Genomic DNA, 14,850 nt, shown 5'->3' with positions numbered 1-14,850 from the left:
GGGAATCTGACCTTTCCTTTCTTCTTCTAAACTCTAATGCAAGCAGATTATACACAAGTCCCATTCTGTGGTGTCTTTTTGATACGTTTTAGCATACCAAGGCATTTGTAAGCAAGGACATCCATCTTGCCCTTGTATTGAGTGAGAAGCCTGGGGAAATCACTCCAGGACTGCAGACCAGAGTTGCACCACGTTGCTTCAGCTTCAGCACGAGGAAGATTTTCATCACTGAAGCCCAAATACAAAGCAAGGCACTTAGCATTGCTTAGTGCAAACGTTTATGCACACAGAGGGACACAAAGACTGCCCGTGTCAGCAAGATCGGCATGCTGACAGTGCCTGCTTGATCTTTGTTCTTTCACAGTGACAAGGGCCATGTGCTACCCTGCTTTTTACTATCAGGTGTCTAGGGCACACTGTACTTCAGCCAGAGGGGGGGAAAAATAGTATTCTCCTGTGCTGCCTCCCTGTGGAGATAATGAAGGTTTATCCCTGGACTTTGTCAATACAGGCTCTCCTAAAATAGCCAGCGGTGCATAACTTCCGTCCACTAAAATTAAGAGTAATCCCTGACAATGCAATTCAGATTCCATTTCCCTGTAACTCCTAGCCTTGGCTCGTTTTCATTTGGTGAAAGATTTCTCCCACTCTGCTCCTTCTTGACTCTTTCTTGGTTCATTCACCAGCATGGCTAACTTCTAACACCAAGATCATCGCAGAACATCTTATTTAATACAGAAAGAAACAGTGAAAGTGTGAGTGGATTTAAACTCGCTCTGAGGGTATCTGAGCACTGGCATGGTCTATGGATAGAATCTCTACCTTTTTAATTTCAGTTTCCTTCTCCACGCATGGAAAATGTACTCTGACACAAAACAAGCATGCATAAGAGACTGGAAAATTCCCCAGGTACAGCACTTTCAGCAAATATTTCATCAAGCAGCGCTTTGCTGCAATAAAGAGGTCATGACAAGATGTCGCTGTGACAAAAAGACTCAGGAGTTTACCTCCTACAATCATTTTTTGACAGGTCTGCTCATTTCTTCCTGTATCCTTTTCTGGAAGTGAGCTCCAGTAAGCAGTGGATCAGTGAATCATCCTCAAAATGCGAGAATGACAAGTGCTGCTTCTGCTGCTGTTGTCTTTCATCCCCTCTCTGACTGCTGGTCATAAAGCCTACTGTAAAGTGTCAGAATGACAGAAATGATGGAGTTCCTGTAACATCAGGAAACACAGAGGAAGAAACAGAAATTCTACTTGTAGATCTGTAAGCTGAGAACATGAAGGATACCCACTCAGGGAAGATGTGGACATGGCCACACCGAATAGAGGTTTCTTACATGCTCCAAAGTAGCATAATACTGTCATGGCCTTCTGCGCTTTCTGTGACATAAAGAAAAAAGTCACCCACCATCGGAAATTCCACCAATTACTCCAGAAAGCTATCCAGGGCTTCCCAGGTGGTACCAGTTAAATTGAACACTTAAGGAAAGCTCCTCCAAGAAGCAGAGAAAGTGCATGGCAGCACAAGCATGAGGCTGATCCAGGTCCAGAGAGCAGTGTGAATGGCAATATGAAGACAAGGGATGCTATAGATCACCCTGACAGCAGTAGTGCAGCACTGGGAGATGCCCTGAGGCTAAATTGACTCTTGAGGCTACAAAAGAAGCTTGCTTCCTGCCTGGATCCCCATTGGCTGGTGAAGATTTTTTGAGCCCTGGCAGAGCAAGCTCCACTGGTATATCTAGCGGCAGTGCTCCTGGAAGGGGAAGAGATAAGGACAAGCACTGGTGGTCTGTCAGAACTGGAGAATGGATCTGAAAATGTTCTTAGTCTTCACCGCATTTCTGCTTCACACTACCCTGGGCTTCCCTATTCAGGTGAGAGCAGTTCCATGCAGCCCTGCTCTTTCTTCTAATTGACATGTTCTTCCTGGAGTGAAGCTGTGGAAACCCATTTTGATAATTTTCCCACAAGAAAAATAGTAGTAATATAATGCTATATGAAGACAATCTATTACTTTAGCTCTTCTTTTTGACCTCTTTTTGATTCTATTGTTGCTGCATTTATGAGCTACGGAAAATTAACAACTTTTACCTATTGATTTTGCAGGACATCTCTGGAAACAGTACAGCAAGTAAGTAGGATTTCTATTGTATTTTAATTCTTGACCATGTATCAAATAAATTACGTAGCAGCAATCTTAAAACCTGGTTATTAGCTGATGCAAATAATGGAGTTTCAGTAATACTTTCAGATATGCAGTTTTTACTATCTAGAAGTGTAACTACAGACATTATACTGCCAGAAATAAACATGCTGCTACATTGCATGTACGAGGGACTTAGCGAGAGTATGGTTTTCTGTTTGCCTACTTACTAAGTTATGTATTTTGAAGAGAGTTATTATTATAAATTGTATGGCTTCCCAATGTCTTTATGGAATGAATAAAAAAGAAAAATCTGAAGTAAGGGGAAATTAAGATTCAAAAGCAGAGTTCAAAGCAGAGCTTCTTCAGGGTAGAAAAAATTAAGGCTGTTTGTCAAGATTTCAGTGGTTCTAGCAGTGGTGACAAGATAAAAGGGTCTGTCTGGGAGCAGCAGTAGCTGAACAAAAGATTTTAAGGAAGAAGCGCTATGCTGCTCATACTTAGTGAGGAACAGGGAAATGGATGTAAGATCTGTACTATAGAGAGAACCCCATGTTTTGTAGGTGCAGTTCTGAGCAGTGTAGTAGATCCTGAAATGAATGACAAGCTGATTTGTGGTGCTGCCAGTGATGTAGTTACATACAGTAGTACAGCTGAAGCATGGGGCTGCCAAAGAGGCCTCAGGAAAGAGGAACAAAAGCAGAGCTGCAGCAGTGAAAGTACCTGCATGTCATCAGCAGTGTATGTGTTGTGGTAGACAAAATTGTTGAGAAATCAATTTTACTTATAGTATAGACAGGGTATAGAAAGGTCTGAGTCAGAGAAGACTCAGAGCTGTGTGACTAAGAGTACCTCCTGCTGTAATTCTGGACAATATTGAGAAGAAGCTTTGACTTCACTGTGTCACAACACAGAAAATATGGAAAAGGTGTCAGAAGGGTATAAAAGATGTATAGATTTGAATTTCACCAGTGAGTGGTAAACATAGGTGATAACACATAAGGCTTATTTGCTGCTGAGTGACAATTTTAGAGCACTTGAAAGTACTAACTTTTATGTTTCCCAATTTGCTATCGGGCTGAATGCAAATGTGCTTTCACACAGATGTGCTCTACATGTATGTACTATCGGTGTGTGGTTTGTTAGGTTAATTCAGCTGTGCTTTGACAGGCTTGAAAAGTACATTTTAACATTACATTTTGATACTTTTCCTTTAAACTGAGCATTAGGAAAAAACTCAGCCACGTATTTGCCTCCTTACCTGCCTCGATGCAGCAATGAGGAAAAGGTACATCAGGTGTTGGAGAAAGCTTTGCATTGTGCTGCGATAGAAAATTAATAGTGTGGGCTTAACAGAACAGCTTCTGTCAGTTTGAAAAATATAATGGGGTCATTGCAGATTTCCAGAGAATGTCAATAGAAATAAAACTGTAGGTAGACATTAACTACAACAAGAAGCTTCCAAGTCAGGGGTGACATGCTACAAAAGGACGAGGCCTTAGAAAGAGTTGCTTGACATACTCAGAACAAGGTAGTGACTAATGAAAACTGAGCAATTCTTCTTTTGCATTGTCATTTATGGCATGGAAGCAAAGGGATGAAAAATTAATGTTCAGTAAATTTGAAGCCAGTGGAGGGACATGCTTGTTGGAACTCGAAGTGGCAGGTTTAATGGGCCAAGCACAGTGAGTTTTAATTTACCATTGTTACTGCTTTTTGTGTCATCTTTCAGTATCTACAATGCAGGGAAAACTTGAATTGTAAAATTTTGAAGTCTGTATCACAGCAGGTGTTCATTTGATGAGGCACATAGCAGATGCCTTCTATGATATCTCACTTGAGCTTTAAAAAGGTGTCCTGGGCTGTATGTGCCTAGGAACCTGGAGCCTAATTTCCACTGACTTTGACTGGTCAATTATTCTAATGCCTCTTGTGTGCATGAATTTTGAATTTGGTCAACCTATCTCAAAAATGCACTTTTCTGAATAATTTTTTAGATGCCACAGACCCCTCTGTTGCAGCTCCTGGGAAATGACTGAACTTTTGCATAATAATCAAAAGCTATCATAGTGGAGTTTCTTTAGCATGCAATTGAAGTTACAGTCTGAAAAGGCAGATTTAAGAATTTTTGGCTAAATCAAAGCAATTCTTCTGCAGGTTCTAGACCTACTCTGAATAGGAGGAAGTTCCTCCTACATGTGGGTAATAACCACTTAGGTCAATAGAAGCTGTGAAAAGGAAGAGGTGCTGCAAGGTGTGACAGAGCTTGGCATACTCCACATCTTCTGTTAAAAACACATGCTTAAAAAGTTAAGGATGGGCTTAGAGATATGAGAACTATTTGCATAAGTGTTCTCTATGTTGGTGTTGGGTAGAAAAACAATAGTGGTTTTAAATTTTGACAAATACAGGTGTGATTATTAACAACATGGATGAGATTGCCAGAAAGGTGTGCAGCATATCCATCATACTTAAGAACAGGTCAAGCAAACTGTATTCAGGAATAACATAGATAAAACTGCTTCTGCCTTAGGGAAAGCAGACAAACTGGATGACCTCTGGAGGACCTTTCAATTTCTGTACTCTTACAATGCTGTAACAGTGAAGTTTATCTTCAGAAATATATATATCAGATTTTCACTTGTATGCTGGTATCTAGAAACTGACTTTTGGCAGAAATAAGAAGATGACATGCTAGAAAGACATGTTAGGATTCAAGATGGTTACAAGCTGCTGTCAGGTGCATACTGAAGCCAAGATTATTTGCCTGATGCTAAATTATAGCCTTCATCCCATTTTATAACTTTCCTCTTTGACACTGTGAAACCAGAGAGGATTGTTGAGCTGGTTAGCCTGCACCTGTTCCAGTGGAATCTGGGAACAAAATAAATTTTTGTCCCTAGTTTCCTTTGACATTTTTCACACTGAAGCTGAAAAATGCTTTGCTGATTCTTATACAGTTAATGACCAGGATTCTGTTTCTGAACATGGAACAGTTTCATAAGTGTTTGTCTAAACCTCAGTTGAATTGCTGCGCATATGCATCAATTAGTGCACCCTCTTACCTCTCCAAGCAAGGGCACCTGCCAAAGTCATTCTCATTGCTGAGGAGACCTGTGCTATTGAGACCTGTGCTGTGAAGTTGCATTCAGAATCTAATTTGCTCCTTTTGCTTGTCTTTTTCTTCCTTGCTTTTTGCAGCAACAGAACCTACTCAGGTGAGGACAACTAAATCAGCTCCTTTGTTAACTCTGGGGTCCTTCATTGACTTCAAGAGTCATCTACTCATCCATATCCCCATCTGTGCAGGAAGTCTTCCCAGATCAACAATGTACCAGAGTGTGAAGTTTCCATCCCTATCTCATTTGTCATTCCACAATGCCCAAAAATAGCCAGATCCCAGGAAGCTTTTGCCTTCTTTGTGGTCACAGAGAAAACTCAAAAGTGCTTTTTATTTCTACTAGACAAAGGGAGTATGGCAATTTATTTTGCTACTAACATGACCTCCACAGCTAGGTACCAGCCCCACAGTTCCCTACAAGCAGTAAATGCCGTGGCCTTTCACCACTGTTGTGAGGTGATACTGGGAGGATTTCATCAGAGATTTCATCAGCCTTGTGCTCTACCATGAGGGACTTGAATGAAGCTAGAAGTTATGAAACTTGCTACATGCTTCAAATTGCATTTCCTGAATCTCCTATGCCAATTTGCTTTATGATATCCATATATGTGAAATATATCAAAGAATATCTACCACACATGGTAGTACTTTTTTTTACACATGGTACATTAAATAAGACCTCAATACTGCACTAGTGAAAGATGCACACAATAGTAGCCCAGACACTTTTGATCCTTTGCATGTTAATTTGTTTCATATTTATGTTATACTGATAATTGTGAGATAATACTTATGTTTCATCCTCCTAGGTTACTACAGAACAGGATATATATGGTATGTATTATTACATCTAAATATAAGTGTTTGTTAAGATATACTGATTGTTAGCTACCCAGTTACTCCAGAAAATAGCACTTGCTTAACACAAATTAATCTCAGGGAAGAAATTTTAAGAATGCATTAACCATAATAATTTATGCAAAGTAGAGTCTCTTGGTTGTGGCCAATTGCCCAGCCTTGCTAAAAATCTCAGGTGTTAATTTTGCTAAAAATAGTTCTGCTTAGATAATATCCTGACTTAAGTCACTTCTGAAGGTTACAGCAAGCACAGAAGCCATCTGCCTATGCTGTTTGTGGATGTCAAGAAGTCATAGCATGATACTCAGTTCAGCTGATTTTACTTATGTGAGGCTCAAAAGTCCTTGATGCTGGGCTTATCCGGGGACCTCAGTCTCAATCATGGAATAGGAATTAAGTCCTGATTTCATTGGTTTCAAGGGTTTTTCAAGAAGAGTGTAGCCAGCAGTAGGCAGCAGGAATGCTTTCCATCGATTTTTGCTCCTGATATGTTGGGGGGGTTGAGTGTGACGTGTGCGTGCAGAAGGAAAGCTGTGCTGTCTGAGCACACAGTGGGAGCCATGCGGACAAGGGGAATTGCCAGCTGGAATTGCCTGCTGTCCAAGCAGGACAAAACACTTGGAAGAGCTGAAGGACCATTCCTGAAAATGCAATGACTAAAAAACAAAGGTAGAGAGAGAGAAAGATCAAAAAGGAATGGTTCTTGGAACTGGATTAATGCCAAAACAACCACTGCTGTTGGGAGGTTCACAAGATTGTGTCCCTGAGCAAATATCTACATGACTGAACACCATGCCAACACATAAATAGACTCCGTGAGTTTGACTGCATGACTGTAATCGGGGCCAGAGCAAAGAGAGTGCCTGGAAACTTGTCAGATTAAAAATCAGGATTAATTTTTCCCTTGGGAATGAGAAAGTGATTCTCTGTATTTTCTGCACAGAATCTCCATCACCTATAGAGATAGACTCTGAGGATGAAGTTATTTTTAACAGAATTCTGAAAGTTAACAAAGGTAATACCATCAAAGCCTGGCTTCTATGGGGTCTCTCTGATTGTTATTATTTTGGAGGGGGGCTGGGGCTCTGGGGAGGGGGCAATGGGGGAGATACAATGTCTTACCACAATCTGTGCAAACCTTTTTTCCTGTCTTACTCATATAAATGTAAGAAGCCCTCAGAAACTGGCCATGAATACTTTGTCTGTGTGGTCTGCTGAAGCCCTATGGTATCCTAAATCTATCTTGTCAATACTGAAGATGATACCAGATGTAGATGCAACTGAACTATGCAGGCAGCTTCTTCAGCTTTAGCTCTCAATATCTGGGTCCTTCTTTGGACATAAAAAAAGAACTTGGTTATATGGTTGTTTTATTATTTAAGTACCTTTCTGTTGAATGAAAGTAATACATGCATTCAGTCATCATGTGGCTTTTTATTACAGGCTCCTAGATGGTCAGTTCCAAGCTTCCTGCTCTAGATTTCCTCTTCCTTGATACTTCCAAACATATTTGCCACTTTTTATCAGCTTCTCTTTCTTGTATTTTCTCCTGCAGGGAAGGGAAAATGTGGTCATTCATGACGCTCTACTCCTGTCTGTAGAAAGGGACAGAAAAAACTTTTCTATAGACAACAAACACTTTTTCTGATTTGTCCCTCTGTATTCTTGCCTTCCTGGGTTTACTTACTTTCCTCCTGCCTTTGCCCAGCACCTTTCCTGGGCGTTCACTCAGTGTGACAAAGTGGTGAAGAAATAGTACCAAAGTACAGCATTCCTCTTACTGCTTGAACTGCTTTCAGAGCTACCTTGTCTGGCCTAAAACCCTACCCAACTGAGCTGGAGCTTCTCACCTGTCCTCTTAGCTAAGGACACTTAGCAAAAGTAGGGAAGCAAAAAATGTCCATCTAGTCCAATACTCCACCTCCAATGTTGACCAGGAGCAAAAGGTTAGGTAAAATAAGCTTTCAGGAGGACACATAGAGTGACACTTTTCCAAGTGTGCCCTAGACAGCTCCCAGCAGTCTATGGCTCAGGTACTTCCACCCTTTTTTTTCTCACCACAGACTGCTCTCGGTACTTGCAAGAAGGTGACATAGTCCCACAAAGGAGCCGCAGTGCCATCAACTGTCGCAATTGCTACTGGCCCCAGTCCAGCGATGGGATTGTTCGTGTTCCCTATGTATTGGATCCTACTTATGGTGGGTGTAAATTTCCATATATATATATATATATTTAATGGATTTTATCCAATAAGCTTCAGATAGAAACCTGCTTTCGGCGGCAACGGTGATGAAGTCTATCCTAAGGATTTATTTGTGCTATGCAAGCACAGATTAATTTTAAATACAAAGACACAAACAGAAAAAAGAGATCAAATTTCCTTGAGTAGTTTGCATCCATAATATTTTGGGTCTGGTCTCTTGAAGACAACAATGATCACATTCTCTGATAGTATCTGCCAGAATACCTGCCTTTATGCCTATTGTGGTGTGGTTTGAATGACCTACTTTTCGTTAGCAAAATAGCTTCCCATAGCTGCCTGCAAGTGCACAATCAGCAGCTAGAACAACAATCACTCCTATAATTTAAAACAAGTTGTTAAGAAAAAAGGGCTCCCACCTGAATCCATTTGGACACGGATCTGGATAAGGAGAATCTCATGCCAGGCTGTAATATCTTAAATGAAATTCATTAATGAGCAAGAAGCAATGAAGAGACTAGGCTCATGTTTGTGTCCCTCATTTACCCTATTTTTGTGCGCGTATGAGATTTTAATGGCACCTGTTATTATTCTCTGTGACCCCCAAAATCAACCTTTTCTTCTCCAGAGGAGAGCCACATAAAAGGGATTCAGGAAGCTATGGCAGAATTCGAAGCACTGACTTGTATTAATTTTGTGAAGCGCAAGACAGAACGTGACTACCTCAGCATTAAATCTGCTGATGGGTAAGTTCAAAGACAAATGAACAAGTTGTTTCTGTATTGCTTTTCAATTCTTCACTACCTGCATCTTGTGTGACTTAGAGAGGAAAGAGGTGTTGATTTGGAGAAGAAATATGTTTTATCACAGTGCAAGGTACCCTGCAAGTGCAAGGACCCAGCATTTACTTCAGTGAGTCAGCAGAGAAACTGAAGTGACTCAGACCACGGAAAAGCACCCTTAAGGTGGAGAACATACCGTAGCTCATGTTATCTGTGTGGTGTTTTATATATACATATATGTATATATATACATTATATACATAATGCATACTTGGACACAACATATAACAAGCTACTGTAGTTCTTGCAAAGGCAAAACCAATTCCAACTTATGAAATAAACAGATCTCTGAAACAGACATCCTGTTGGTTGTCAAGGTCAGAATTTGACAGATCAGTCTATGAGAGAATTGTTTAACATCTGCCAGCTTTTAATTGCTATTCATCTTAGCTCCAGCTCTGAGATAGGATTCAGTAATTCAGATTAAAAATGGTTATTTCTAGGGAGTTAAAATCCCTGTGTATAGAAGGTCAGCATGGAGGAGCCTTTGTGCTAATGAAAGTCTTCCAAGAAGCTTTAGTGATGACCATACTGGCTGTTGTTTTGTATAACATAGTCAGTTTTGCCTTTCTGTAGACACTGACTATCCCAGTGGACAGGAAGTAATCATTCCATTCACACAACACATAGGTCAAACAAGGTTCTCTGTAATGTCTCTTTGCCTGACAATAAAAATCCCATGTCTTCTTCTGTTTGTGTTCAATGCTTCTCTCAGCTGCTGGTCCAACTATGGAAAAGTAGGAGGTGGACAGACTGTCTCTGTGATGAAAGGAGGCTGCATGTGGAAAGGAATAATTCAGCACGAACTGGACCATGCCCTGGGATTTTTGCATGAGCATTCTCGAAGTGACAGGGATAAATATGTAAAGATCATGTGGGAGTACATCAGCCCAGGTAAGTACTTCTGATCTCCTCATTGTAGATAGTAGAGTAGATATGTCCTGCTGTTTCCAACTCTTCCTTGCTCCCTGAAGGGAGTGGATAAGAAGCATACTCTAAGAACAGTATCTTATATTACAGCTGACAGACCAGACTTCAAGAAATTTGAAAACTCTAACAACCTGGGTCTTCCATATGACTATTCTTCAGTAATGCACTATGGCCCGTAAGTAGCAGCATGACATTGCTTTTGTTAAGACTCAAATCTCACATTAGAACTAACTTTTGTAAAAACTCTGTCTTACTACTAATGAGGAATAGATTCCCCATTTCTCCCTCTGAGAAAAACAGTGTAAGTCAGTTCAGATAAGCCATTCCCCATGCTTAATTCACTATCCTTTAGCTTTCTTTAAGGAGTCATTCATAGCTGAGCACGTGGCAAAGGAGGGCATCTGCTTACTGCTGGACTTCCTAATCAAACTTATTTGAATAGCACTGTTAATCATAACAACAAGAAAGGAAGCAGCTTCAGAGTAGAGTTCCTCCTTTGCCAGTTGAAGAAAAGGATTACATAGCCAAGAAGAGGTCTGCAAGCCATCAACCGCAGATAGATTTGTTAGGGAGAGCTGTCTTTTTAACTCTGTTACTCTAGCATCTAATATACTGGGGTTCTAGGCTAAAAATAGTTTTCTGAAGTGGTATTACACTACAGATCATTTAACCAGCAATCAATTAGTGTTATTTGTTTAATATTTTCAGTATAAGATCATGGTAAATTTAATCTGTGCACAATGATAAATAAATTGATACAGAGGCAGCCAAAGGCTTTTGGTTGGTTGGTTGGTTTTTACTATTAGAAGAAGGAGGTGACTTACCCCTCCAATAACTGCTCTACTAGCATCCTCTTGTGGGGCTTTAGAACCCTAAACACCTCCATAATGTATGTGACAACAGTGCTATTACTCCCCAGCCACCGTGTCTAGGGCTTGGAGGTTTGCTTGAATTTTCTTCAAGGATGAGTTTGGGATTAAAATAGTTTTTTAACCTTGGGTTATTCCGTATTTAATAAAATTTCAAGAGCAATAGCAAAGGTAACTGATGAGCTCATTTTAAATTTCGCTCTCCAAACAGCAAAGTTTGAGGGCCTTCTTGTATTATGAGGCAGCAAGCAGACGTGTTTTGCAGGTTCCATTCTTCTTGCACAGGAGATTTCCCCATTTCTAGCTGTTGGAACATGCATCAAGAATCAGCCAGAAGAACCAATCACTTCTCAGATGGGATTTAAGGAACTTGCATACAATTGTTGTTCTCCCTCTAAAGCATGTAGATTGTGCCATTAAATCCTGAAAGAAGTAATTTTACTTAAAGACCTTTTTTATTTACTTATTTTTATTTTCAGATACACATTCACTAATACCACTGGAAAAGCAACTATTGTACCAATCCCTGATGGAGCAGTACATATTGGACAGAGGCAGGGACTGAGCAACATGGACGTGGCCAAAATCAACAAGCTCTACAATTGCAGTAAGTGCCTCAAAGCCATCCTTTCCTCTGAGGATACTCAGACAGAGGTGTTTGGGCAGTCTGTATTGGCAGCAGCTTCTCATCAAAGACTGTGAGACTACTCTCCTAAATCTATGGTACCCATTATGGTCACTCTGAGAGAGGATGCAAAGGTGAAGCTGGAGGCACATTGTGATTAGTGAAATATCATTTTTTGATTCCAAACTAAATCAAACACATTCATTGCTGGCATATGTTGCTACTGTGGCACTGGCTTAGCTGCATACCATGTCATATGCTTCGCTGGAGTCATCAGGTTTGTTAGGGCTCAAGAGACAATGATAAACCCCACAAAAAGTCAGACATCTCTGTCCCTCATTGCAGCTTGTATTTAAGACCTGAGACAAACAAAAAGAGCTGTTACGCTCTTCTGAACTGAAACTGTTTCATGATATCTTGTGCAGCTCTAGCTTAATAGTTTTCAAATGTTTAAATTGTCATTTTAAATGTGTATATATTTTCTACTCCTTAATTTTAACCTCTGCTTGAAGAAATTCTCTTATACAATCAGAGAAATTTATTCAAAGGTAAAAAACATGACGAAGAAAGTATTATCCCTTGCAATGAGGAAAACCCAAATCCTCTTCCTGAACTTAGAATTTAAGTATTGCAGAGACACCGTAATTTTTTGATTCTTCTAACACCACTTGACTTCCTTATATCAGTGGAAAACCATGTGACCAAATGCACCAAAATAAAACCTCTGACACTCTTCAGTGTACCAGTCCCCTGAAATGATGCAGCCATATCAGAAAATTGAGACTTTTACATTCTGAAGAGATTACAATTTTAAGTGAGTGGAAGTTTCTGCAAGCCTGGTGCTGAACTAAACTTTGTTTCTCCCTCAGGTCGCTGTAGCACTATTCTCGATGCAGCATTTGGGTCACTAAAATCTGCCAACCACCCAAGAAATTACTCAGATAACACCAACTGTGTCTGGCTCATCCGTACCCGATCGAGAAAGGTAATCATGAGTTAATAATGGTCTTGGAACATGGTTGGACTTAAACCTTTCTTGTTAAGCATTTTGCTCTTTATCTGCATAACAGTTGCTATATAACATCTTTTTCATGGTACAGATTTCAAACTAGTCTGTACTTCTTTGTGTCCTTAAGCATGGTACAGGCAAAAACAACTGCAGAGTTGTGGTTTTGAAAAACTTCAAGCAGTCTGAACATGGGAGCATTCAGTTAGAGGCCCATTAGATCTGAATCCTGCATCTTCAGGTTATGAGAGGCAAGGCAGGGCAAGCAGTACCAGTTTGGGCTTGGCTACAACTTGGATTCTGTATGGTTTAAAGGGCACTCCATGAATGAACTCTCATATGTGTGTATGAAAGGCTTGGTTTTTCTTCCCTTCCAGATTTCCCTGCATTTCCGTGCCTTTGAGCTGCAGAAAACCAGAGGCTGTCAGGGTGATTATGTTAAAGTTTATGATGGATCCAGCAAGTCTTCTACAGTTTTAATGGACAAAACCTGTGGATCAAAGATACCCAGTGATGTAGTTGCTTCTAGCAATCTTATGCTCGTAGAGTTTGTCACAGATGGTGCTGGTACAGCTTCTGGTTTCCAAGCCACCTTTACTTCCGGTAGGTCTGAGAACAAGGAGAATGGTAGAGAAAGAAAATAATCTATGTCAAGTCAACAGGTGTTCTACCTTCCTCTTCACATGTCTTTTGGAAAAACATTGTTGAGGAAATGGTATCTACAAGACCCACCACTTCCTGCCTTGCTTTTGATCTAATGGATCAGTCCTACACTCGTACCATTTATTCATTCAGAAAGATGGGGCCATGCTCAGGACAAACTGTCAGCCAGGTGATTCCCAGATTCCACAGTTTGCCTTGCCTTTCAGATACACACTGTTACAAAGCATGCACCATTAAGGTTATGATCAGTTTAAACTTACAGCTAGGGTTACTAGCACAGCAGAATGAGAACAAATCATAATGTAGTATTTAAATATATTGCTCTTCTGAAAAAAAGGTACAGTTTTTAGTCAAACAGTTCAGAGGGCTAGGAAGATTTGTGGTAAGCCAGGTCACCCAGCCCAATGGCAAGAAAAGAGGCAGTATTTCCATGGTCAGGATCCATGGAATGTATTCACCTAAAACACATTATTTTCAGTCCTGTTTAATTAATGAGTAGTGTCACAAACATACAATTAAGATACCACAGTAATGGTGACTCTGTGTTGTATCTCCTTCTGTCAAATGTAGCTATGGAAGGAAAGAAAAAGAGGAAAAATCCCCATGTCACCTTTATGTGTCATTGACTACAAAATGATCCCAGATTTTGGATAAAATGTGATTTAACTTTTACATACTTTAGAGATACTACTGTTTGTTCAGAGAGCTCTGAAAGCTAAATATTGTCTCATTTCACTTACAGTAAGGATCCAAAGAAAACCTAGCATCCACAACTGACTTAATGGAGAAGAATCTATTCTGTGAATATTGAAATTATGCATTTCCAACTTTGCTCCTATCTTGGCTTGGATCAGTATGAAATTTAATTCTATTAAGAATCGAAGTCTTCACCTTCCTGAGAAAGTTTATTCCCCAAGCCATACAAATGTATGAATTCTATACATCTGGTATACTCCCCCTTTCATCTGCACAGTTAAGTTATTACCTCCTTCTATTTAACAATTTAATAAAAAGCTTCATAAAAAAAAGTTTCAATTTCTATTTTCCAGTAGTCCCTTCCAGCCTCACACAATATCAATATTGTCTTACTTCTTAGCACCCTTCAGTCCCAGAGGCATCTCTTAAGAATATCACAGAGATGTTATCACAGGTTTAGACAGCTGAAGAGACCAGCTGTAACTTTACAAATTAGTTTTCTATTCTCCACAATCTTCAGCATGAAAGAATGTCCTAGAAACAGCCTCTTTTCCTAGCCTAACATTCAGGCTTCCAAAAATGACATCTCTCTTATATGATCCTGTTACATCCTTAAATCACAAGAAAGACAGACATGAGAAAGTTGTTGCCATAAAGTATCAATACATCCTATTGCAGTTTTCCTTGTACAGTTGTGGTAGGCAGGGGCCACCACAGGTGCTTTTTTATCCAGAAGCCATTTTTACTCCACAGACACAGTTAAGCCCGTGACAGGATAAGAGTTGAACTAGATAATGCTACCAGAGTTCATGCACTTCTTCAGTTCAGGGAAGAAATCTTTTGTGAGGCAAGAAACTAAACTTTCCTGTTCTGATCTCTCAAGGAAGACAG

At 40.0% G+C, this 14,850-nt stretch overlaps 1 protein-coding gene across 3 annotated transcripts; it reads left to right on the top strand.

Moving 5' to 3' along the window:
* Positions 1-1,529: 1,529 nt before the first annotated feature.
* On the top strand, positions 1,530-14,463 carry LOC118168146 (astacin-like metalloendopeptidase). 3 transcript variants are annotated; one of them, XR_004751381.1, is made up of 13 exons: positions 1,530-1,880; positions 2,113-2,137; positions 5,351-5,367; positions 6,080-6,104; positions 7,072-7,143; positions 8,192-8,326; positions 8,957-9,074; positions 9,886-10,064; positions 10,191-10,275; positions 11,449-11,576; positions 12,464-12,579; positions 12,978-13,432; positions 14,006-14,463. XR_004751381.1 is itself a non-coding variant. In XM_035328314.1 (13 exons), the coding sequence occupies exons 1-13, from the start codon at positions 1,812-1,814 to the stop codon at positions 14,038-14,040; spliced, it is 1,230 nt and encodes a 409-aa protein (XP_035184205.1). In that variant the 5' UTR covers positions 1,530-1,811; the 3' UTR covers positions 14,041-14,463. The 3 variants fall into 3 exon arrangements, 2 of the variants coding, with proteins under 2 accessions (XP_035184205.1, XP_035184204.1); XM_035328314.1 differs by having other exon boundaries at positions 12,978-13,203; XM_035328313.1 differs by having other exon boundaries at positions 12,978-14,463.
* The last annotated feature ends 387 nt before the right edge of the window (positions 14,464-14,850 follow it).

Source organism: Oxyura jamaicensis, chromosome 5 (assembly GCF_011077185.1).
Source record: "Oxyura jamaicensis isolate SHBP4307 breed ruddy duck chromosome 5, BPBGC_Ojam_1.0, whole genome shotgun sequence".
Taxonomy (NCBI): Eukaryota; Metazoa; Chordata; class Aves; order Anseriformes; family Anatidae; genus Oxyura; species Oxyura jamaicensis.
The sequence above is the reverse complement of the archived record's forward strand: the minus strand, read 5'-3'. Positions and strand labels throughout refer to the sequence as shown.